Source organism: Hibiscus syriacus, unplaced genomic scaffold (genome assembly GCF_006381635.1).
Source record: "Hibiscus syriacus cultivar Baekdansim isolate YM2019G1 unplaced genomic scaffold, ASM638163v2 tig00117027_pilon, whole genome shotgun sequence".
NCBI lineage: Eukaryota > Viridiplantae > Streptophyta > Magnoliopsida > Malvales > Malvaceae > Hibiscus > Hibiscus syriacus.
In genome coordinates this window covers 44,616-71,504 of record NW_024063530.1, presented here as the reverse complement: position 1 = coordinate 71,504, position 26,889 = coordinate 44,616, and the positions used below count along the sequence as shown (strand labels likewise).

At 34.4% G+C, this 26,889-nt stretch overlaps 1 protein-coding gene across 1 annotated transcript; it reads left to right on the top strand.

Annotated features, from left to right (window-relative positions):
- The first annotated feature begins 1,097 nt into the window (after positions 1-1,097).
- LOC120196144 lies at positions 1,098-3,591 on the top strand. The gene is made up of 4 exons (XM_039198021.1): positions 1,098-1,200; positions 2,096-2,314; positions 3,122-3,248; positions 3,406-3,591. Exons 2-4 carry the CDS (start codon positions 2,118-2,120, stop codon positions 3,517-3,519), a joined length of 438 nt encoding a protein of 145 aa, XP_039053952.1. The 5' UTR covers positions 1,098-1,200; positions 2,096-2,117; the 3' UTR covers positions 3,520-3,591.
- Positions 3,592-26,889: the final 23,298 nt, after the last annotated feature.

The following is a 26,889-nucleotide window of genomic DNA, read 5'->3' as shown; positions in this document are numbered from 1 at the left end:
TCCTCTTTCCAGCATCGCGCCCTTCGCCTCATGCCACACCTAGCAAGGGCCATCTCCCAAATAGCCGCCGATACCACACAACCAAAGAAAAGATGATTGTGAGATTCTGCCTCAACCCCACAAAGCACGTACACACCATCAACAACTATTTCCATGCGTAGCAATCGATCCTTGGTTGTCAACCGATCAAGGGCAGCCATCCAAAAGATTATTGCATGTCGAGGAACATGCATAGGAAACAAACTTCACAAACAAAATCAAGGTGACATAAAATTCATATTTACACAATCAAAGACATATGTTACCATTTAGGAGTTTAAATAAAAAAAATTTACACGGATTAATCCTAAAGTAACTTACACCGCCTAGAATGTAATCTTGAACGGTTTATGAGCTCCATTTACCTAAAATTATGTTAAACAAATGAAATAAGCTTATATCTAAGTGAGGTAGTCTCAAATAACTATTAAACCGTTGTCAATAGTTAAAAAGATTATAAATAAATAATATCTTGTAATCACCCCAAACTATTCAAAAACATTATTAGTTATTTGATACAATAGTCAAAATGAAATCATTCTTTAATGATAACACTAATGATTTTTTTTTAAAATTTTGATGACTAAAGTGTAAACGTTTTATAAATTAATATAATTTACTCTTCCTTTTATATCTTCATATGATGATGATATGATGCAATTTTAAATAATCGGATTCATATGATTCAAGAAAAACTTTATATACTAATTGAAAATTGAAAATTATAGAAAATTTAAGAGTTAAAACTTTATATAGCAATTAGTTTTTGGATTTAAGCTTTTTAAACATTATAAGATATACCACTCTTAGATTATGTCCATTAAAATGATTAAAAATAAAAGAAATGTCAAATTTGGTTGTTAAAATGGATAAAAGAATTTAAAAATTAAATTAAATAATTATCAAATTCAATGATTAAAAATTATTTTAATATTTTATTTTTAAACGGACTTGCATTCGATCCGATTCATGAACATCAACCAACAGACTCCATTGGATATTGGATATTTGGGCTTGGGCCTTTTTTCCGACGGTGCCCGATCTTCTTCTTCTCTCTCAAATGCCTCAAGCTCTGTTTTTCCCCCTTTTCCCCGAAATTAAAATAACATAAAAAAAATTCAAGCAGATTCATAGAAGCTGAATTAAACCCATCTGAAGAAGGTTCGAAAACTGATTCATATACTTTTGTTTTCTTTTATTTCTAGTATAATTTTGATTCCCTCCTCTTTAAAGTGCAACTTTTAGCCATCAATTTGTATTATTTGAAAAATAAACTTGTTAATGAGTTGATAAATGGAAGAAATTAGCAATACCCACTTAACAAAAACATTGTATATATTTATTAGTTAACACGATTATGTTGAAAATTTGTTTGTTTGATTGATAACATTTTCTGATTTTTTTTATTCTTAGTTTTTACTTTAGTTCTTTTGATTTATTTATGGGTTTAGACAGATTTTAATTAGAAATATTTATTACTCATTATTTGAAACAGGGTAATTTGAGATTAGGTGAATAAAAGAAATTTGTTTTTATTCTTAATTATTTGTGTTTTTATGGGAAACTGATAAGGAAAAGTTTCCAATTGGAATTTGTTTCAGTTTATGAGATTCTGTGGTTCTTGTTGAACTTAAAATTGATATTGTTGCCCTGAAACTGGACTTGGATTTGGAAAAGCTTGGTATGTATATTGTGTTAGATATAAATTATATTATATAAACTCGAGGGTGAGCCTCGGATATGAGACTTTATCATACACAGAGTATACTCAATTTCTTGAAAAATAGCTTTTCTGTATAGTTGGGAGATTATATTCGAGTCCCCGTTTCCGTGTTCAAAATGTGTCGGGGAACAATTTTAGGAAAAATGAAGAGGCCGGATAACATAGGAATGTAGGATATAAACGTTGAAAGGGTAGTGGTAGGTTTAGGTTTTAGGTGGATTTTCAATCTTTTCCTTGAATGGTTACTTATATTTGAGTTCTTTTTTGGCTATCAAAACTAAATAGACAAGTAAAAATAGTTGACATTCTATTGAATCTGACATTTTTATACAGTTTGTTTCTTGGTTTGCTGAAAATGACATCCGTTGAGGGACATACGGCTGAGCCTTGGAAAACAAGTAATCCAACTGCTGACACTGCAAAGGTACAGAGTGCATCATCGTCATCATTCCGAAGGTGGGGTAGGAATTATCCATTTATCAGATATGGGCTTCCAATGATTTCATTGACCGTGTTTGGGGCAGTCAGTCTTGGTCATCTCTTGCAAGGCAGGTTTGTTCTGGTACTTGGATCTCTATTGATCGCTTAATTTGTGAATCAGTTTTCCAAACCACTTTAGCAGATGAGATCTATGTTCCATCTAGGAGTGAATATATCTGCTGCGCAGAGAACAGCAGATGTCGTTAACTTTGAGGGGAAAACTTGTTATGCTGTAGAGTATTGGCTCAGTTCTGTGTATGTTGTATTTCTTATGATTGGAATCGGACCTATATTATTATGCCGTCGGTTTCAATGGTGGTATTTGTTTGTTAATTTGTAAAGTCGGTGGAAAGAAATCCGATGTCTTCGTATAATGGGAAATAGAAAGGTTGTTTAATAGCTCGCCTTCGCACTGTACATATCTACAAATGAGCAGACATACATAAGAACGCTGTTTTAAGGTAGATAACCGAATTAGTATTTAAATGATATGATTCTTGTTTGGCTCATTATCCATTAGAATCTCAAGTGTAAGGTTCAAGCTCATCATATATTATGGTTTACTAGTTGGTTTGGATGAGCTTAGTTGGTAGAGCTAGATGACATTTTGTCTGATTTTCCGGCAGCATTAGGTTAGATGAAAATTCAGTTGCTTAACCAACATAGGTGGAAGGTGTTGATGCTTAAACGCAATAGTATTTATTGATGCTGTACTTTCGTCTTGCTAGAGTTGACATGAAAATTCTCGGTTTGCATCCGCGGTTGATGCTCCACTTGAGAACTGCTGAATATTTGGACTTCTATTTTCAATTATTGTTGCAACACCTCTAATCCATAGTGTAATTGTCTTCTAAAATTTAAAATTATTTCGTAATTCAGCAAGGATATTGCAAAGGTGAAAGATGATCAAGAATGGGAAATCATCAAGACGAAGAAAGCATTATCGAGAACAGGACCCATCGATGCATATAAGCTGAAAAAGATTTCATTGGAGGAAGAATTAAAGGTATATGAGAATTTTTATTTCTAAGTTATTCAAATTCGGGTGTGTGTTAGATCTCCATACCCTTGTTTAAATATGCATCGAACACAAATATCGGACACAGGCACTTTGAAAAAAACCCAAAGAGTCCTCGTAACTTGCCTTTTCTTTTATTTTGTAGGCTTTGCAACAGAAGGTTGATATAAACAACTATGACTACAAAGAATTCCAAAGCCAAATGAAGGCGACTCAGGCTAGCATTTTGTGCTCTCAATCCAAAAGGTTTCTTTCATAGTTGCTACAAACATTAGGATTTTGGTTTTTATTTCTTTTCAGCTGCATCTCGATAAATATTCGAGTTTAATGCGAATCTGCTACGAGTCGAGTCTATTGCTTATGCCGTCTGTTGAAAAATTTTAGAACACAGTTTTGGCAGTTGAGATTCATGTATGTAGTAAATGGTTCTGTATTCCATTAGAGAATTTTTCACAACATTTGTTTTTATAGTAAACGAGTAAACTTCTTTTACTACAGATGTTAATAGAATGTGTATTCAGTACTGTATTGATATTAGTTGGACTGATTCGTGTGTGTTGTATTCCTCAAGTTTCATTCTATCAAAATTTGATGTCTTTTTGGTCATTTTGACTGGCTTGTTTCGGTCTGCTTCTGTCAGTGTATAACTAGATTGTTTGATGAATGTGAATTTTAGAAGATAATATAATTTATAAACATAAAATAAAAAGCGTTGAAAGTATTTTATATTAAATGAAAAGTATGCACTTTATATATTTAATACTTATCATCAAAAAAATTCAACCAATAATTTTAATTTTATATTATAAATAAGATTATAATGTTAAATCATTATGATGATTGCTTTTACTAAATTAATTTTTAATAGATTATGAAACAAATAATTTGACTTGATAATTTTAGACGAAATTCGATCATTCTATACGAAGATGATGTTAAACAAATAGTTAAAGTACAATACAAATGAGAGACAATCACACAAAGAATAGTAAGTAATATCTGGTGTTACAAATTATTAATATATCCAAGTTTTAGCTATAATATATAAGCACGAGTTAATTAAAATATCACTCATGTAAATAAACTTATAATAATTATCGTTATTTTACATGAAAATCCACACTAATTGAAATTTATTAATACATTGAGTTGATTAACCTAATTTGATATTTATTTATTTTAAAATGAAACATAGTTATATATATACATGTACAAGCACATGTCAAATAAACTAGTTTATCGGGTCATAAAAATTCGTTTTTTTTTTCAATCTTATTTTAGTAATCAAGTATATGGGAAAAAGTTAAAAAGAACTTCTAAAATTAAACATTTTTCACCCAAAACAAATTTTCCTCCAATTTTTACTCAAAACCACATATATTTTTACACACAAAAAAAAAAACCTTCATGAGAGCCTATTTAAACCCTCTATCATATATTACATTAAAAACACAGAGAAAAAAACATTTAATTTGAATTAGAAAAGGAGATGGTTATTAAGAAAAATATGAGAATAATGTTGATAGCTTGCATAATATTAATGGCAGAAACGTGTTCAAGCCAAGAGCTTGGTCCATGCATGAAGAATTGCATGCCTTTCTGCTTGGAAGAGAAAGATGCTACCGAAAGTGCTTGCTCGGCAGAGTGTGAAAAGCATTGCCAAGAGACTAAAGGCAAAAAGGGCGCACTTGATCTTCAATGGGCACTTAATTGATGTATTTCTCTCTAATTATCATTAGGTATACCCATCACAAAAATGTTATATGCATATATATGATTGTGTTATAAAATAAATGTGATATTTATGTATCTTTTAAATTTATAAATATTTATGAATTTTAATTTTGTTTTAGATATATTAATAATTTTAGTTTTATTATTAGTTTACACATCTTTCTTCTTGATGTGCAATATATTTAACTTTTTATGCAGTTGCACCGACTATAATATTAATCGAATTAAATTTAATCAGCATTTATATTCAGTATTTAAAAATCGTAGATAAATAAAAAAAATGTTAAAGAAAGAATTATATTAGTTATAAGTCGAAACGATTATTTCTTTTTTTAAAATTAATTTATTTTAAGTTTATTTTAATCAAAGAATAAGCCTTTATTACTCATTGTATAAGTAAATATCAAAAATAAAGATAAAATAGAAAATGAAGATTCAAACATTTAAACATGTTTAATTATTTATCGGATTATAAATTTTTTTTAAATCTAATTTTTAGCAAACGAACGTATAGAAAAAGGGAAAAACTTTCTAAAATTAAATGCTTTCACCTAAATATCTCTTTCCCACCCCACATTTTTTACCTTAAAAATTTATCAAACTATTACAAAATAAAGAGATTATTAAACTTATCATTATTTTATAACATACAATGAAAATTTTATAAAAATTCAATAAATTTAATGATCATTTAATAACTTTCAAAATTTTAATCACTAAAAAAAATATTTCAACGTGATTTAATGATCATTTATGTACTTCATATAAAATTGCATTCCGTGTTAGCTCCGAGCAAGTATTGAGTACGAGTCCGATGTTCATATATACGAGAACTGATGCTCACATATCCATGTTTGAATTTAAATCGGACTACCGAACATTCATCTCGAACACCTATGTCTAAAATATGAACACGTCTATGTCCGGCACGCACTCGTATCGAACACACACATCCGAGTCCGAATGAAGCAAGTGTCAAACACGAGTGCCGGACATATTTTAAAGAAAATGAAAAATCCGAGTGACATGAGATTGCAGTAACATCGGAACATGAAAAAGACTCAATATTCTTCATTCAAAGCAAGAAGAAAGCAGTGACGGATCTCGTCCAAGTTTGGAAACTTCGCGACAAGCTTGTTTAGACAATCTTGCGTAGTAGTACCGGAGAAATGACCATCTCAGTTGGTAGAGCACAAGGTTCTTAACTTTGGGATCATGAGATCGAGTCCCACGGAGGGTATTTCATAATTCGAAGTTCTCCTATAGAAGCAGCTCTCAACCTAGTATTAGGGACAACCTACTATCCTACCTCCCCTTACCCCATTATATATGGGAATAAGGATCAGCTAATTGTGTAGTAGTACCGGATGAAACCTCCATCTATAACTCGGCCAACCCGGTTATATCCCCAGCTTTAGCAAAGAACAACACCTTTATCTGAACGGATGGTGTGGCTGTAGGAAGATTATCTTCCTTGGTTTTCACCTCCATCACATTAACAAATGGAAGGCAACATTGGAGTTATCACAAATCAAACAAACTGATACTGCAAAAAAGAATTGATTTTAAACCACAATCGGGAAAGGGGAAATTTGAATCGGATCATAGACCAACTACTGAGCCAGATACTCGAGTTCAGCATGAAGTATCTACTAGTAACCTTGATTCACGTAATACCAGGACAGGATTACAACTACATGAATCAGACGAACACTACAGCTCAAAGATTCAAATTAACGGGCCAAAATAAGATGTCATGATCGTTACTTCACCTTTATCTGAACGGATGGTGTGGCTGTAGGAAGATTATCTTCCTTGGTTTTCACCTCCATCACATTAACAAATGGAAGGCAACATTGGAGTTATCACAAATCAAACAAACTGATACTGCAAAAAAGAATTGATTTTAAACCACAATCGGGAAAGGGGAAATTTGAATCGGATCATAGACCAACTACTGAGCCAGATACTCGAGTTCAGCATGAAATATCTACTAGTAACCTTGATTCACGTAATACCAGGACAGGATTACTACATGAATCAGACGAACACTACAGCTCAAAGATTCAAATTAACGGGCCAAAATAAGATGTCATGATCGTTACTTCACCCCATATCGGTTTTTCTATATCAAATTGAACTGTCTGATACAGCGAAAAATAATCAATTTTAAATCACCATTAATATCCGCTTTTGATTCGGGGAAGGGGAAATCCGAATCGGATCATAGACCAACTACAGAGCCAGATACTCAAGTTCAGCATGAAGTATCTCCTAGTAACCATAGATTCATGTAATACCAGAACAGGGATTACAACTACATGAATCAGATGAACGCTACAGCCAAAAATCGATTTCATGGTCGTTATTTCCCATGATTTCGGATTCTCTATATCAAATCTTGTTCTACGAACATGGATCATTTACCCAACAATGCTCGTCCAAAAAGATATGGAATTTGGCATTGTTTGCAGTCTTGTGGTCTATATGGCTCCATAGAAACGATGTTATGTTTAACAATAGGAGTTTTTGAATTGATAGTTGTTTTGATGCTGCGATTTGGAGGTTAGGTTGCCGGTGCAAGTGAAAATGACCTAAGTGCTACATTCCTATCGCGGATTTTATTAGGGATCCAAGTATGACTGTTGGGATTGTTGGGCAGTAGTGTTTTTGTTGATCCTTTTCTCGTAATTGGTTTCTAGGGATGTATTGTTGTGCATATTGCCGAAGCGATTCTTCCTTAAAGGTGAGAAAGTGAGATTTTGAAAACCACATTATTTTTTAATTTATCTCTTTCAATTGATTTCTAATTTAAAAACCAAATGCAATTTAAAAAACCTATTGTTTCGAAAATTTTGGGATTTCGTTTACAATAGAAAAATATGGTTCAAAGAGTCGCCACCAATATTTGATTATAGTGTGATTGGGCACCCAAAAACGCTTTGTCATTTTAAATAAAAATTAATTTTAATTAAAACAACAAATTGAGGTATGTGTTACCAAAAAATGAGTTCGGGAGTCGGTTACGTGTGGGGAAGGATTAACACCCCCACAACGCCCTAAATCAGTACCTAATCGATTAATTAACGTCTGTTAACTTCCTAAAAAGGCTACTTTTAAAGCCTTTTTCACTTAAGTTATTGTTTGTTTAAAAGCTCATTTTAGTCATTTTAGGATCATGTAGTTGCATATAGTTGCATTTGTGGTGGTTGAGCTATTTTATTTTTTAATGGTGTTGTTTGAGGGAAATGTGCAGTTTGTCTATGGTGTGCAGGGAATAGCAAGAAAAAGGATTCTTTGGGAAGTAATGCCGCGGCATCATACGTTGCTAAAGCAGATTGAAATGCCTTGGCATTTCCGGCGCAGAAAAAGACAAAAAGATATTTCTGCATCAGGACAGCTGGCACTGGACAGCTGTCTCTGCACGTGAAGGACTGCTGTAACCGCCTGCCAGAGCTGCCAATGGACCATTGCCACTTGGAGGATAAGGTTCATGCACAACATGTGATTCTAGGGGTATGAGGGGTATTTTGCACCCAACAAACTCATCATTACCCCTAGATATTTTTTTATTATATATGACACCTCATGGGAGAGAGAGATACATGGACAGAGAGCACACGCATAGAGCAGAAAAATCACATTTTTATTTTCTCTTTTCCTTTCTTCTTCCTTGGGATATTCCTCCATTGATAAAGCTCCAAGGAGTGGCAAGCTAGGCGCCGAAAGGAGCTAGCGAGCTAGGTGGTTCGTGGTGGCCGAGAGGAGACCTTCGGTGGCGCGTCGAAGGCTTCTTCTTGCTTCCCTTTTTGCTGCTATTTTTATATTATTTTTTTAGGTTGTTGGAACGAATATTTTCATGACTTTGTGTTTGGATATTTCGAACCCCACCATGAACTAACTTATTTGGTGGTGGTTGGTTGAACGATTGTTTAAACTTTATTTTTTAGGGTATATTTAAGTTTATTTTGGGTTCTTTATTTGCTTTGCTTATGAATGCTTCACCATCTAGGCTTGTAAGAGGCATGGAAATGTCTATCTCTTAGATGAAGGTTAGGTATTCGGAAGAATCATAAGCTAAAAATACTTGTAAGTATTCGGAAGAAACGCAAGATAAGATCCTCATAAGCAATGGGTTATGGTATTTTCAAGAGGCTTTGAACCGGCCTAGGAATACTATAACTTAATCCCTTAGATCTCGGAAGAGACTAGGTTAGGATTTCAACGACTAAAAAGGGTGTCTTTATCAATAGGGTAGGCTGTCCAACATCGTTGAGTGAGAGCAGATGCCTTGGCATCCTATTCTGTTAGGTTCTTTTGAACACCTTAGGAAAGCCCTGTCGAGTAAGTAAAGACAAAATAGCTTAAATATACTTAAGAAATAAGTTTAGCAACCTTAGACCAATCCTTACCATTCATTTCATTGGAAGCTTGTCACGTGAGGATTATTTTCTTCTTATTTTATTTATCTTTTTATTTACTGTTTTTACCATTTTTTATTGCCTTGACATTTCACCATACTCAATATTAAACATCCATTATTGCCACAGCATTTCCATTTGCTACACTATCACACCATCAATCCACATTCACCAGCATACACATTTCCATTATCTTGACATTTGTATATATCAAGACTAACTATACTTAGATAATTTAGTGCGTTGCTTTGGTTAGACTTTCGTAATTTCACCCAATCCCTGTGGAGACGATACTCACTCATCATTATATTACTTGAGCGATTGTGTATACTTGCACATTATTTGCGTATATTTTATAGTACTCACAACACGCGAACAACGTCTTTGCAATGAACTTTACAAATTCGAACTTAATTTGATTTTTGATCCCATAAAACAAAGATGTGAATTTAATAATATTCACAAGCACCCAAATAAATTAAATTAAAATTACCAAGTCGTTTTAGAAAGATAAAGAATGTCTGATTATTTACAAATATCGAGATCAGATCTTAAAAGCTATAAAAACCTTTTCTCGATAAATTTAAATAGCCGAACATTTCTTTTTCTTCCATTCCCAAATTTTAAAGTGATGGATTGATTTTTAGGCGTCACTAATGGGATACACTTTTATTTTAAAATCATTAAAAGCAGACCTCAAATGCGTTATGACAATCTACTTAAAACAATTTTAAATTAAAAGTGTATTACCCTTAATCCAATTATGTAATATGTCGAGTTATGCAAATGATGATATCTTACACATTGTGCAATACTCTACTTATTAAGTAAATATATGAAAATATCAAAACTTATATGCATTCTAATAAAAAGGTAACTACTAATACCCATAACATTAATTTGTACAACACATTGAATAAAATAAAGCAAAGCACAAAACTTATCCTATATCGATTAGTATATGCACCTATATTCATACAAATGATCATATTAACATCAAAAATTAAATTATACTGATATTTATACATATGATTTAACATGGATATATGGGAAACCTATTTAATCATATTCTATCCTAAACAGGACACGCATAATAAAGACTCACGAATATATATCAACACACCGCGAAAAGCCTAAAGGATTATCTAACAGAACACATCTAGTAATCAACCCATTAATTAAGCAAGCAATGAAACTTGATAATCTTCTCATAATAAAGTCAAGTGACCTAAAAGGAATTTTCCCAACATATGAAAAATAGTGCGGTTCCACTTCAAAAGTTCTGATTCATATTAAAAATTTAAAAAAGAATAAAAAGAAAAGCTCATTTGTTTTCACCTTTGTTTTATAAAAGTAGCCGACCTTTAAAATCAAGCCCCTCTGTTTCGTTCGTCGACACAAGGGATCTTCGTTTCTGGTGGCCCACGTTCAAATGAAAGACTTGAAAAGATAGATCTGAGGCTTTACCTCACCGGTCTACCGCTGGGTTCAGGTAGAAACAAGCGAGGTTCCCTAGATCCAAAGATTTACACTCGAGTAACTTGGATCTCCGATTAACATTTCATCTCCGACGAACAAGTAATATAAGTGTCTATTTTGATCCAATATGGTTTCTTTCTCTCTGATTTTTTACTATGGAGTTCTTTTTCTTCTGTGTTTTTTGGTTTGACGATGATTTTTCAAATGATTTTATTCCACTACTCGACACCTTGCTAGTTCGGATAGCCTTTTTGCTTTGTGAATCAACACAAGAAACAAATGCTCATTTCTCTTTTATTTTTCGTTTTCAATAGCTAAAGATGATTTTATCTCTTCGAATAACTCAAAATCTGGTGTATTCGCTGTTTTCCCAAAGATTACAAAGATGATTTCCCCTGTTAATGATCAGTTTTTTCTCATCCAAAATGACCTCCCCCCACTCGTAATGGTAACCCTTTTCTTTTCAATCTGGGAATAAAAAAAACCCCTCTACAAACTGCTCTCCCCACTTACAAAATTGTTTCATTCAGTTTTTTTTAACTCCCACGTTATGATGAATTCCCTTTTATCTGCTTATTTCCTTTTTCATTTTCATGCATCGCTGACCCCTTTTCTATTTTGCATGTCACGCTGGCACATCGAAGCGGTTGCACGAGGAACATGACTTTTAGCCTCTAGAAGCATATATGGATTTGGTTCGGGGTTACTGGCTAGATTTGGACTTGTTGTAAAGCCTGCAAGCAATGAAAACATAAATAATATTAATAATAATACTAATAATAATTATAATTTTAATTGTTATAATAATAATAATAGTTATAATATATTATTAATAATTATAATATAATATTTATAACCCAGACAAAAATGGGTGTCTACAGCTGCCCCTCTTTGCCCATTCTTGTGTTAACAAGAATAGGACAAAGATAAAAAAGACAATACTTTTTTATCCAGTTCCATCTCCGGGCTTTGAAACTTGATGAGGGATCTGCTCCCTCTTCTTTGAACAATCTTCGACTAGCGGATTCGTTCCCTCTTGCTTCAGGGAGTAGAACTCAAACAATCTTCTGCCTACGGGTTCGCTCCCTCTTGTTTCAGGGAGTAGAACTCGAATAATCTTCTGCCTACGGGTTCGCTCCCTCTTGCTTTAAGGAGTAGAACTCGAACAATCTTCTGGTGTGATTCTGCTTCACTACTCTTCTGTGAAGGTTTAAGATGGTTTGCTTCACTACTCTTCCGTGAATGCATAAGATGGCCCGGGGGACTTATCATCTTGCTCGAAAGTCTTATAGATGACCCGTATGATTTAATCATTATGCTCGGAAGGCTTACTGATGACTTGCTTTACTACACTTCCATGAAGGCTTAAGATGGTTTGCTTCACTGCTCTTCTGTGAAGGCTTAAGATGGCCCGAATGACTTAATCATCATGCTCTGAAGGCTTACTGATGGCCCGAAGGACTTTATCATCATGCTCGAAAGACTTATTGATATCACTTACTAATGGGATTGCTTCACTACTCTTCCATGAAGGCTTACAAATTACCCGAAAGATTTAATCATCATGCTCGAAAGGCTTACTGATGGCCGAAGGATTTAAGCATCATGCTCGAAAGACTTATTGATGGCCCGAAGGACTTACTAAGTGAGAAATTTTGGAAATCGCCTTTTTAGTTTTCAAAGGTTTCACTTCCTTAAAACATCACTTTATTATTTTTCAAATTCATGTGAAAACATCCTACCCGAATGTCTTATGGATGACCCGAATGACTTATCATCTTGCTCTAAAGGCTTACAGATGACTCGAAGGATTTCATCATCATGCTCGAAAGACTTACTGATGGCTCGAAGGACTTAAATTGTTTACTGGGTACGAAACCTTTCTTATTTTTCAAAATCTCAAATTTCATATTTTAATGAGAAATCATTCTCATTTCACTCCATAGAATGACTTAATGGTCGGGCCACGTGCCCCACTTCAAAGCAATGCTTCCTCTGTGGATTGACCTCTGCGTTCTTCAGGTTCTGGCTCTCTAAACATGATTCCCTGTATTTGTTGTTTAACTTCTACCTTTTAATTATCGGGATTTTAACATCCTGCATCTTATCTTTTCACTGGAAGATCTATCAAAACCATGTGTTTATGCATGAAACACGAATGCAATGAAATGTATCAGTGTAATGCATTTTCTTTTATGCAAATGATGTTCTTATGAAAGCATAAATGTCGATTCAATCTTCATTTAACTTCAAAGTGGCGAACTCAGTCTTCTTCTACTTGATCATTCATTTCCAGGGTTTGCTTTAGATACCCATGCAACATTTCATAATTTCCAAATTGTATTTCTGAAGAGCCATATAATCTTCTTCTATCTTCTTGTTGTCTTCGTTTTTTATCTTCATTTCAGAGAAATTATCTTCTCTTTCAACTTCTTGCTATGGTCAGAAATATGACTGTGTTGCCCCATTTCCGTCATTGGCTCAATTACGCTTTCTGAGTTGTTCTTTCAGGACTCTGCCATTAATTGATGCTCGGTTGGTTTGCTTTACAAGGTAAGCTCTGCTCAAATTCACGGTCTGCCCCTGACACTTCAAGTTGTGAGACTCATTCTCAATATCTTCTTGGTCTGAATCTTGTCATCCCAACATGATATGGGTTTCTGGTCATGCCCCAAAGTGAGTACTCATGGATTTCTTCGTGCCCAACATATCCTAACTTGAATGTTCTCATTCTGGTGTCACTACACAGTAATGTTGAATAGCTCGAGGGCTTCTCTTTATGTTTCCACAAACACTTAAGAAACGATAAACTCTTTTAACAAAATGTCTTGCATTTTATACAAGCTATAATATGTGCCCCTTCTGAATAATGAGATCATCTTCTTCTTGATGGTTATTGACAACGTCACAAGGAAATGTCACAAGTTTTATTCTTTAGTCATTCGAATCTCTCATACCATTTACTTCAAGATTGTGGAATGCTTCATGTTCTGGAATCGCTTATTCATATTCTCCAATAGAGGCATAATGAGCCTCACCAGCTTCAAGGACCTTTCATATTTGGAAATGTCCTGTTTGAAAATGTTTTCCTTTTATCTTATTTTAGGGATCAAAGAATGAAAGAATTTTATAAAACATTGCCCCTTAATTTAGGCTCACAATCAAATCAAATCATAAACATGAGTTCAAAGAATATCAAAAGAATCAATAATTATTTAATTTTTCAGAGTTATAACTCTTTGACAAGTGTCAAAATTGATGGGTTGGCTTCAAGTTGGCTTCCTATTTTCTAAGGTTTGTGCCACCACAATTTCATTTCTTTCTCGGTCTTCGTGAACATTTTAACATGCACCTCTTTCTCGGCTTGGTATTTTAATCAGATACAGACAAAATGACGCAACTTGCATAATCAATCACTAGACTTTCTAGAACACTTCTATTTCAGTTCTCTGAAATCTTCCATTTGTTCAAGCTTCGTAGACTCCTCTAACAAAGGTAGTGCAGAAATATTGGTCTAAAAATGAAATTCCTGAGTGCTCGTGTGATATTGACTATAACAGGTGTTCCTTAACTCCCTTAGTCTATCTTTACCGAAACTCCTTATTCATAAAATTGATTTAATTTGTCATTGTCTGGCTAGCTAAAATCAGCTTTATTGTAATTTGCCTTTATTGGGCTAGCTGAGGGGTTCATCTCATCACAAAATCTTTGACTTGACAATCACAGTGGAGCATACACCGAATTGCCAAGTACCCGATCAAAGTCATGGTTTGAATATAATCTATTCATAAAGCCAGGGCTTTCGAGTTTTCTCTATAACCAATTGCCTTAGTGAAATAGCTCAGCTTTATTGTATACATATAATATAATCACCTTTATTAGGGGTAGCTGAATTCTATCCATAAAGTCGGGCCGTTTAACCAATTACTCTAGAGGGACAACTCAAGCTTTATTGTATACATGTAATATTATAATCTGGGTATACGGATCCAATTTCTTAAGCTTGTCAAGAAGAACCTGTCATAGTCTAGGTGTTGTTGAAAGTCAGAAAATCTCATCGTTAGAGTTCAATTTCCAAGCAACTGACCTAAACTAGATTCACCTACTGGACTATTCCATATGTAAAGATCATAATCATCATTGAAAGTCATCAACAGAAGTGTAATCTAGTCGGTTTTGTAACATCATACACAAAAGATGCCCCATGTTGTCAGTTCCTATGCATACCTTAATACCAAGCCTCTTGTTCATTCCCTTATAAGAGGATAAGGTTATATCCTACAAGAAAGGGTATGGTGTTCGATTGTATATTCTGGGGGTAAGGTCCAGGGTCCTTGTTTTATCAGGTTTCAATCATGTCACTTTGTCAAAGAACAATAACTCTGACCATTTACAGAGTTTTTTAATTCAATTGATATTCAAAGAATTTCAAATCGCAAATTTAATTCAATGCTCACCATCTTTAAAAATAGTATGAATTCATTTAAATATAATTACAAAAAAATTGAGAAATGATGAAAAACAAGTTCAAACATGATGTTGCAAATGGAATAAAGCTTCATGATAGAATGAAATAATCTCTTCCTACCTAGGATGCCCCATTACCCATCTAATATTGTGGTACTTAACTCAAACGGATGTTACATATTGTTATTTGATGCCCCACTCAAGCTCGTCATCCACTGTTCCACCAAATCCTCTGTCAATGTCCCATTTACCACAAACATCTCTATCTCCTATAAAGCGGCCTACAATTTCCCGTAGAATGTCCTAATGCCCCCAAGTGGAAATCATAAACACTATCTTGATCATAGCTGTGAGCAAAAGGGTCTGATTGCACTTTCACTGGCCTCGGTGTGAGGTATTGACCTTCAATCAAATGGGGATACAAATCTGAGATAGGAGTTTGGAACACTTTCAAAGCATTTTTCGATCTTAGGACTTTCTTTGGACGTCTCGAGTAAATCGCTTCTCCTTTTCTTTTACGGTTGTGGGAGCTCTGGATGTGACATTTATTCACCTCATCAGTTTTTTCCTTTTGATCGGTTGGGCTTTTAGAAGTGTCATTCAAGTTTCCTTTGCTGATTGCATCCTCAATTAACTCCCCAGTTGTCATAAGATCCTTGAAGTTATTCGTCGACTTTCCCAGCATTAACTTAAAGAAAGGAGCTGAAAGAGAATCATGAAACATATATGATATTTCTTCTTATAACAAAGGAGGCTGAACTTGTGCTGCCACTCCTCTCCATCTTAGGGCATATTCTTTAAAGCTCTCAATAGTTTTAATTCTTATCCTTTGAAGGTCATGGCGTTTTGGGGCTAAACCTTTAACATATTGATATTGCCTCAGAAAAGCATCAACTAGGTTGACTCATGTCTTGATCTGCTCTTTGTTCAAACGGTTATACCATACTACAGCTGGCCCAACAAGACTATCATGGAAGTAATGAATCAACATATTGTCATTATTTAGGCACCCTTCCATCTTTCTACAAAACATCTTCAGATGAATTAGGAAAAAACTAGTATCATCATATTTTTCAAAATTAGGCACCCTAAATTCATGTGGGATGACCAAATCAGGGATCAAACTGAGTTCTCTAGCTTTTAACTCCTTGTGAGGGGCATTAACAACCTTCATATCTTTAATGGCTTCATTCAACCACCTGAATTTGTCTTTAAATTGCTCATAATTGGCGAGGCTCTTCTCTTGGTTTGAGTCAGATGCTCCAGGGTAGGTTATGATTCTCGACGTAATAGTCTGATGAGACTGGTATCCTTTATCAACAATTTTCTCTGTATCAGCAACCTTAGTTTCGAACACCCGAGTCATTTGATTTGATACCCCTTACAGAGAACCCGATGCTTGATTCTTCATATCTTGTTGTGACCCGACTAACTGCTATTGTAGTTGATCTTGTAATTTCTCAATAGATTGTTTCATTGCTTCTATTTGTTTGCTCATGACGATGAGGAATAGTATGAATGAATGATCTTGTTATTACTGTCACATAACCTTCCATAAGTTATTTCCGTGTTTTTATAATTAATGCATGTAAAATGCTAAAATAAATGAGAAAATAACCCCAGTGACCGAAAATGCCTTATAATATACGATTTTGACCAACTTTTTTTTCGATTTGCCAAAATGACAAACAAAATCGCAATGCGATCTCTAAATCGCAACGCGATCTCCAGTATCGCAAATCAGTTTCTAGATTCGCAACGCAATTTTGACTATCGCATTGCGATTTTCCAAATTCGCGTTGCGATTTTAGAAAATTGCAATGTGAATATGTAAATCGCAACATGATTTTGACTATCGCAACACAATAATACAAAATATCGCAACGCGATAATACAAAATCGCAATGCGATTTTCCAAATTTACTTTAGTCCAAATTCGTTGCGATGGTCGGAGTTCACGTTGCGATTTTCCAAATTCATTGCGATAGTCGAAGTTCGCGTTGCGATTTTCCAAATTTGTTGCGATAGTCCAAGTTCGCGTTGCGATTTTCCAAAATCGCAACGACTGGTAGTATTGCATTTGTTTCTTAAGAATTTTCTCTAAAAAGATATTATTTGCGTGGACGTGTCGAAGACACATATTACCACGACCACGACCACGACCACGACCCGAGACGGGACGGGACGGCGGAGGCGGCGGTGCGCAAGAGTCCCCCTTGTTCTCTTCCACTCAACAAGGAAGTGGGAAATCCAAGCATTAAATACCCATTCCCAATAGTGTTTTCAATACTATGTGGGATTGAACATTGCAAACACTTGGGAATCTTTTACACTATCGCAACACATTTTTATTGTTTCAAACTAAGATCTTACAAATGGCTTGGGAATCTTTTACACTATCGCAACACATTCTTTATTGTTTCAAACTCCACGTGAATTTGGAATAGTTAAAATGTAAACTTATTTTGGATTTTTTCACTATCGCAACACTTTTTCACTATCGCAACAACACGTTTTTCAAACTCTCGCAACACATTTTAACTATCGTAACACATTTTTCAAAATCGCATTGCGAATCTTACAATCGCGTTGCGAATCTTACAATCGCATTGCGAATCTGGATATTCGCGTTGCGAATTTGGAAACATAGTTGAAAAATTAGAGTTCGCTTTGCGAATTTAAGATCGCGTTGCGATTTTGCTGGTCATTTTGGTAAATCCAAAAAAAGTTGGTTAAAATCGTATATTATAAGGCATTTTCGGTCACTGAGGTTATTTTCTCTAAATAAATACATGCAATGCAAATGAAAATGCCAAATGCAAATACAAAAGGTGTCATCCAGAGTGATATCTTAAAACAATTTTCATTGAACATAAAAGTTTCGGTGCATCAAACAAACTTTACATATAACAGACAGCTTTCAATCCAAATTTTTATATCTCCTTCAAAAGCCAATTTAATTTCCATTCATGCTCGGGGGTCGAGTTATCAATATGCTTAAATTCTCTTGAAAAGCCAGCTAAATCAACCCATTTGTGAGCCACATTGCTTGCTTGGGTCATAGCTTCTTTCATGACTTTTTCCCTTTTCTCTATCTTGAGTGTCGAATCCTGGAGTTGTAGACACTGCTGTTGAATCTTTCTTGTAAGAAAGTCATTGTGGTTATGAAGTTCTTGTATAATATCACTACAATCATCCACAATCTTCATCAACTTCTTGTTCTTGGCTCTAACGGCTTCTAACTCAGCGTCATTCTTCCGTTTGTGGCGTTGATATGAAATTTCCATATTGGCAATTGACCTATTCAACATCTTATTTTTGGCCTGATATCTTCCCAAATTATCAACAACTATATTGCGTCTTTTTTCTACAATTTGTAAATCATGAGAAAACTTCTCAGCTTGACCTTCTTGCACCTTACAATTCTTTCTCAATTGTTCAACATCATTTTTAAGTTTAGTGACCCCTATTTTCCCCTCCTCTGGGACATTTCCTATACTAGGAAATTTAAAAGCTTGACCGATCCTTTGAAAACTATCCCGCATGGCTTCCATCTCTCTACTCAATTTATCATTTTCACTCTTTAAATGGAAAATCTGAACCTCATATTTTGGCAAACAATCTTCTTCCTGGATGTTCTTACTGATACCCTTACATTTGGTCACTTTTGGTTTGAACTCAAGAGGATAATCTGTTACCAAACTAGGTTGTCTTTTCAATTCAAACTCCAATACTCCATGATCTAGTAGAAGTTGGACTCGACGTTTGAAGGTAGAACAATTATCAATAGAATGTCCTTGAATCCCATCATGATATTCACAATGAACGTTGACGTCATACCAACTTGGATATGGAGGATGCAAAGGTTTCACATAATGCGGGGCCACTTCTAGGGCTTCTAACAGTTCATTATATAATTCCTTATATGATATTGGGATAGAATCACAACGAGAACCACCTCTCAACTTGGGTTGAATTAGAGTTTCCAGTTTTATTTCCCCTGATATTGGGAGTAGACTATCGAACACCAACGAGTTCTGACTGTATGGCTTCTTTTCATCCTTCTGAACTTCTACAGTTACCACTATTTCCTTGGCATTTCCAAACAACTTGTTGATACGAACAATGATTGTGCGTGATTTCTCATACTGACTAGAATCAACAGGTTCTAAAGTAGTCCCTTACTTATCCGACACCTCGAGATTGTTTTCATTGAGTTCTTTCTTTTGTTTTGTAGAAGTCTCTCTTCCTTTGGACAAAACATCTATTATATCCATTATCTTGGACATTTGTTCTTTTATCTCTCTTATCTCATTGTGCTCTTCGTCAGACATATGATCTTTATGTGTGCAACTCTCCATTATTTTCGAAGCTTTCTCAGGATGCCATTTCTTGACTATGTTATAGTCTGTTTGATCACGAAACCCCTTGTCCGTCACGAAAACCTTTTACTATGATGACCACTCACAAATCAACACCTTTTGAATATGTCATGATCATGCAATACGGACAAAGAAAAAAAATAACAACATAGAAACAAGTTAGTACAAATGAGATAACAAAATTACAAAAAGCAACAATAGCAAAATAAATAAATTAATGCTAATAAGAATGCAAATGCAAATGCACAAGGTGTTAATTCCAAAAGTGACCACCATAGAACAACCTTCATTTAGACAACAAGAATTCAGTATACCATGTAGTCAAAATATAAATGTGATTCTTCATTTCTTCATTTTCTTGAGTTGTACTCTTCATGGAATCTAATATTGCACCCAAAGTTGTCGGCGTACTTTATCACCTTTGACGACGCCAGATGTCCTTAAATTGAATCTTGAGGTCTCCATTTTTTCTTTCAATACGAAGTGATCTTCATGTCTTTGTGAAGGGTCTTCTTGTCCTTGGTATAATTGTATCTATCTTCTGAGGGAATATCTTGGCCTTCACTCCTTTAAAGGAAGTCTTCAATCAGCTTCATATTTCTTCATTCATCGGATGTCCTTCTTCATGGATCATTTGAACATCTTTGAATCTCCTGATTTTGACTACATGTTAAGAATTTCTTATCTCATTATGACATGCCTTCTTATTAGTCAATCACTTGTGAATTAACACATTTGGATGACATGAAGATGCAAATGCAATCAAATCAAAATAAAATAGACATACAACAAAATGGGTTAGTACAGATAATATCAGCAACAAAATAATAAATATCATAATCATTAAATAAAACCTATCCTTACATGTTGGCTACCCAATCATACTTTAGTAGATCCTACCCAACATGATATCTACCCCATGCCTTGTTATTCACAAAAATCCTAACTGCATGATATCTAATTCGCATGCTTGTTCGAGAAAAATAAACCTAACCGCATGATTTCTAGTTCACATGCATTTATTCGAAAAGCGAAAATAAATGACTCAAAAAGCTTTTCCTTGTGTACCCTCCTCACAGTACTCTTAAGGTTCGAGTTAGGCTCGACCTAAGCTCAGGCTCTATGTTCACTATATGCTGGGTTCGGTTCTAAAGTAATAAGTTCTCGAATTGTCCTTGTCGGTGCCCCTTGGGCTGCCGAACCCTTAATCCTGGCCCATCACATGCTTTAGGGGATCGAGTTCAATTTCGAGGGAACACATCTCCTTATATCCATGCGGAGGTGATTACCATCACAATAACCATAAGGCGTAAGCTCCAGGAGCGATACACTATCCCATACGGAGGTGAAAACCACACGAGGGCATAGTCTCTCACTCCTACTTAATTAGGACGGAGCGGGGTTTTAGCTCATGTCATGAAAATGCAACTGTACAGTTTATGAGGAAAAACGAAAAAACACATAATAAAAGCACTCAAAATCAATTCCCAAAACACACAATTAATCTGAAACCATTAACAAACAGATCAATACAACTATTTAATGGTTAATAAAATTATAAACAAAAAATATTAAAACCAAACAAGGGATCAAAAAACCAAATTAGAACGAATTTATAACTTTCAATTGCAAAGATAATTAATTAATCGACTATCGACCTGACTCTCTAAAAATGTCCCCAGTGGAGTCGCCAATCTGTCGAAATGATTTTTCCTTAAAGGTGGAAAAGTGAGATTTTGAAAATCACATTAATTTTTAATTTATCTCTTTCAATTGATTTCTAATTTAAAAAACAAATGCAATTTAAAAAACCTCTCGTTTCGAAAATTTTGGGATTTCGTTTACAATAGAAAAATATGGTTTGAAGAGTCGCCACCAATATTTGATTAGGGTGTGATTTGACACCTAAAAACGCTTTGTCATTTTAAATAAAAATTAATTTTAATTAAAACAACAATTTGAGGTCTGTGTTACCAAAAATGAGTTCGGGAGTCGATTACGTGTGGGGAAGGATTAACACCCCACAACGCCCTAAATCGGTACCTAGTCGATTAATTAACGTCTTTGCAATGAACTTTACAAATTCGAACTTAATTTGATTTCTGATCCCATAAAACAAAGATGTGAATTTAATAATATTCATAAGCACCCAAATAAATTAAATTAAAATTACCAAGTCGTTTTAGAATGATAAAGAATGTCCGATTATTTACAAATATCGAGACCAGATCTTAAAAGCTATAAAAACCTTTTCTCGATAAATTTAAATAGCCGAACATTTCTTTTTCTTCCATTCCCAAATTTTAAAGTGATGGATCGATTTTTAGGCGTCACTAATGGGATACACTTTTATTTTAAAATCATTAAAAGCATACCTCAAATGTGTTATGACAATCCACTTAAAACAATTTTAAATTAAAAGTGTATTACCCGTAATCCAATTATGTAATATATCGAGTTATGCAAATGAGGATATCCTACACATTATGCAATACTCTACTTATTAAGTAAATATATGAAAATATCAAAACTCATATGCATTCTAATAAAAAGGTAACTACTAATACCCATAACATTAATTTGTACAACACATTGAATAAAATAAAGCAAAGCACAAAACTTATCCTATATCGATTAGTATATGCACCTATATTCATACAAATGATCATATTAACATCAAAAATTAAATTATACTGATATTTATACATATGATTTAACATGGATATATGGGAAACCTATTTAATCATATGCTATCCTAAACAGGACACGCATAATAAAGACTCACGAATATATATCAACACACCGCGAAAAGCCTAAAGGATTATCTAACAGAACACATCTAGTAATCAACCCATTAATTAAGCAAGCAATGAAACTTGATAATCTTCTCATAATAAAGTCAAGTGACCTAAAAGGAATTTTCCCAACAGATGAACAATAGTGCGGTTCCACTTCCAAAGTTCTGATTCATATTAAAAATTTAAAAAAGAATAAAAAGAAAAGCTCATTTGTTTTCACCTTTGTTTTATAAAAGTAGCCGACCTTTAAAATCAAGCCCCTCTGTTTCGTTCGTCGACACAAGGGATCTTCATTTCTGGTGGCCCATGTTCGAATGAAAGACTTGAAAAGATAGATCCGAGGCTTTACCTCACCGGTCTACCGCTGGGTTCAAGTAGAAACAAACGAGGTTCCCTAGATCCAAAGATTTACACTCGAGTAACTTGGATCTCCGATTAACATTTCATCTCCGACGAACAAGTAATATAAGTGTCTATTTTGATCCAAGATGGTTTCTTTCTCTCTGATTTTTTACTATGGAGTTCTTTTTCTTCTGTGTTTTTTTGGTTTGATGATGATTTTTCAAATGATTTTATTCCACTACTCGACACCTTGCTAGTTCGGATGACCTTTTTACTTTGTGAATCAACATAAGAAAAGAATGCTCATTTCTCTTTTATTTTTCGTTTTTAATAGCTAAAGATGATTTTATCTCTTCGAAGAACTCAAACTCTGGTTGTATTCGTTGTTTTCCCAAAGATTACAGAGATGATTTCTCCTATTAATGATCAGTTTTTTTTTCTCATCCAAAATGGCCTCTCCCCACTCGTAATGGTAACCCTTTTCTTTTCAATATGGGAATAGAAAAACCCCCTCTACAAACTGCTCTCCCCACTTATAAAACTGTTTCATTCAGTTTTTTTTTGTAACTCCCACGTTGTGATGAATTCCCTTTTATCTGCTCATTTCCTTTTTCATTTTCATGCATCGTTGACCCCTTTTCTATTTTACATGTCAAGCTGGCACATCGAAACGGTTGTACGAAGAACAAGACTATTAGCCTCTAGAAGCACAGATGGCTTTAGTTCGGGGTTACTGGCTAGATTTGAGCTTGTTGTAAAGCTTGCAAGCAATAAAAACATAAGCAATATTAATAATGATACTAATAATAATTATAATTTTAATTGTTATAATAATAATAATAGTTATAATATAATATTAATAATTATAATATAACATTTATAACCCGGACAAAAACGGGTGTCTACACATATCAAATCTCTATTTTTATGGGTGGTTACATATCTATGAAGGCTTTCTTTTTTCACTGCTCATGTTTAAAGTTGTTTCATATGCTAGTTGGTGGTAGGGTCTTGCTTCCTAAGTTGTTTGGAGATGCTGTGCGCCACATGTTTGCCTTTCCAATGGTCATTCTTTGTTGTTGGGTGGACATTTGCTGTTTCGGTGTTGGAATGTTGTTGCAGTTTCTGATTGCTATCAGTGCTGTAGATATAATTCATTTTTTCTTATTGTGTGGTTGATTCGTCTAATATGTAGTCTTTTTTTTCGGTTTTTGTTTTTTTTATGACAACTCTTGGTGCACTCTTTTTCTTCCATCTAGATTTAAGAAAGTTTTTTAACAAGGATGTTATATTATTCTTGTATTCCCCCTTATCGAATACAAATCCTTTTTCATAAAATTATATATATAAATGCTCGAGTACAACATTAACACTAGAACAGAAATTACAAGGACCAAATGAAGAATAAAATATTAGAAATTTGAATTAACAGCTTGAAAGTGAGAGTAACACGCAGTAGAATCGAAAACAGAAAATCAAATTATAGCAGAGTACGAGATAACACAGAGCGAGTCAAAAATTCAAAATCCCACGACTCAAAGTAGAAATTAATCTTCAGATTTAAGTTTAGTGTTTCCAAATTTAACGTTTACCTGATTTCCGAGTCTGTGGCAAACTTGAAGGGAAGAGAGGGCTCAGAACAGCCACCGGAGGAGAGGGATAAAGTATGGGTGGTTTTCTTAAGAGAAAATAATTTCAGTGACAAAAAATCTCAGATAATATACGATTTTGATCAACTTTTTTTGGATTTGCGAAAATGACTAACAAAATCGCAATGCGATCTCTAATTCGCATTGCGATCTCCACTATCGCAAATTCGCGTTGCATTTCGCGTTACGATAATTGAAAATCGCGTTGCGATAGTTGAAAATCGCGTTGCGATTTTCCAGTTCGCGTTGCGATTTTCCAGTTCGCGTTGCGATAGTTGAAAATCGCGTTGCGATAGTCTACAGTTGTCGTTGCGATTTTCCAAATTCGTTGCGATAGTCTACAGTTGTCGTTGCGATTTTCCAAATTCGTTGCGAAAATCGCGTTGCGATTTTCCATTTCGCGTTGCGATTTTCTAGTTCGCGTTGCGATAGTTGAAAATCGCGTTGCGATTTTCCATTTCGCGTTGCGATAGTTGAAAATCGCGTTGCGATTTTCCAGTTCGCATTGCGATAGTCTACAGTTGTCGTTGCGATTTTCTAAATTCGTTGCGATAGTCTACAGTTGTCGTTGCGATTTTCCAAATTCATTGTGATAGTTAAAAAAAAAGATTTTGTTTCTTAAGAATTTTCTCTAAAAAGATAGTATCCGCGTGGACGTGTCGAAGACACGTATTACCATTACCATTACCACGACCACGACCTGACCCGAGACGAGACGAGACGGACGACGGCGACGGCGCGCGAGAGTCCCCCTTGTTCTCTATCACTCAACAAGGAAGTGGGAAAGCCAAGCCTTAAATACCATTCTCAATAGTGTTTCCAATACTATGTGGGATTGAGCATTACCAATACTTGTTTCCAATACAATGTGATTATTCAGTAAACAACTAACAATCATGCACCTTAAAACAACTGAATCAGCAACTAATTGCATTAGTATTATACGATTAAATATGTCATAATTAAAAGTCAATCTACAATCAATCGCGATTATTGCAATTTTAAGCAAAACATTCAAAAATAATATCACTATTTAAGGCTCAATCCCACATAGTATTGGGAACAAGTGTTGGTAATGCTCAAATCCCACATAGTATTGGAAACACTATTTGGAATGGTATTTAAGGCTTGGCTTTCCCACTTCCTTGTTGAGTGATAGAGAACAAGGGAGACTCTCGCGCGCCGCCGCCGCCGTCTGTCTCGGGTCGGGTAGGGTCGTGGTCGTGGTCGTGGTCGTGGTCGTGGTAATACGTGTCTTCGACACGTCCGCGCGGATACCATCTTTTTAGAGAAAATTCTTAAGAAACAAAATCTTTTTTTTTAACTATCGCAACGAATTTGGAAAATCGCAACGACATTGTAGACTATCGCAACGCGAAATGGAAAATCGCAACGCGATTTTCAACTATCGCAACGCGAAATGGAAAATCGCAACGCGATTTTCAACTATAGCAACGCGAAATGAAAAATCGCAACGCGATTTTCAACTATCGCAACGCGAATGGAAAATCGCAACGCGATTTCCAACTATCGCAACGCGAAATGCAACGCGAATTTGCGATAGTGGAGATCGCAATGCGAATTAGAGATCGCATTGCGATTTTATTGGTCATTTTCGTAAATCCAAAAAAAGTTAGTCAAAATCGTATATTATCTGGGATTTTTGGTCACTAAAGTTATTTTCTCTTTTCTTAATGATATTTATTTATTTTCTTTAATATTTTTGTATTTGAGTTATAGTTAATATAATAAAGTACATTTATGATATTTAATTATGATCAGATTTAAAATAAAAAAAAAAACTTAGCTGTTTTCTTCCGCATTCTCTCTCTTAATTTGTGTTAATTTTATTGTTTAATTCAATTTTTTCTCTAATTTTATATAATCAGCAACGATATCGGTTTTGATATTGGTTGCCACTCACCAATTATTTTTTTAATTTTTTGAAAAGAATAATTATGTCTTTGTGACATATTCTCTGTCTTTATGATATATTTATATATATCTTTGTGACATATTTTCTATCCCTTTTGATAGTTTATAGTTTTTTCTTTTTTTTTTCTTTTATATTTTTCACAAGGTTGGATTTGATATCACCACGACTGATCAAGATGACACTTATTTGTTCATATTGATCTTATCTGCTTTTGACCCTCGGATTGATTTTAATACGCGTTTTGTGCTTGCAGATAGTTTTCTCACGTCCCATGACTCTGATTTGCGATTTGTCAGTGATCTTTCAGTAGTTTCATCCCTTTTGTGGATCGTTTGCCGATACAGTCATATTTGTTCGTATCTTTATTTTATTCGAGCATTAGTTAGGTTTTTTCACATTTTTTATAGTCTTTGTGTGATCT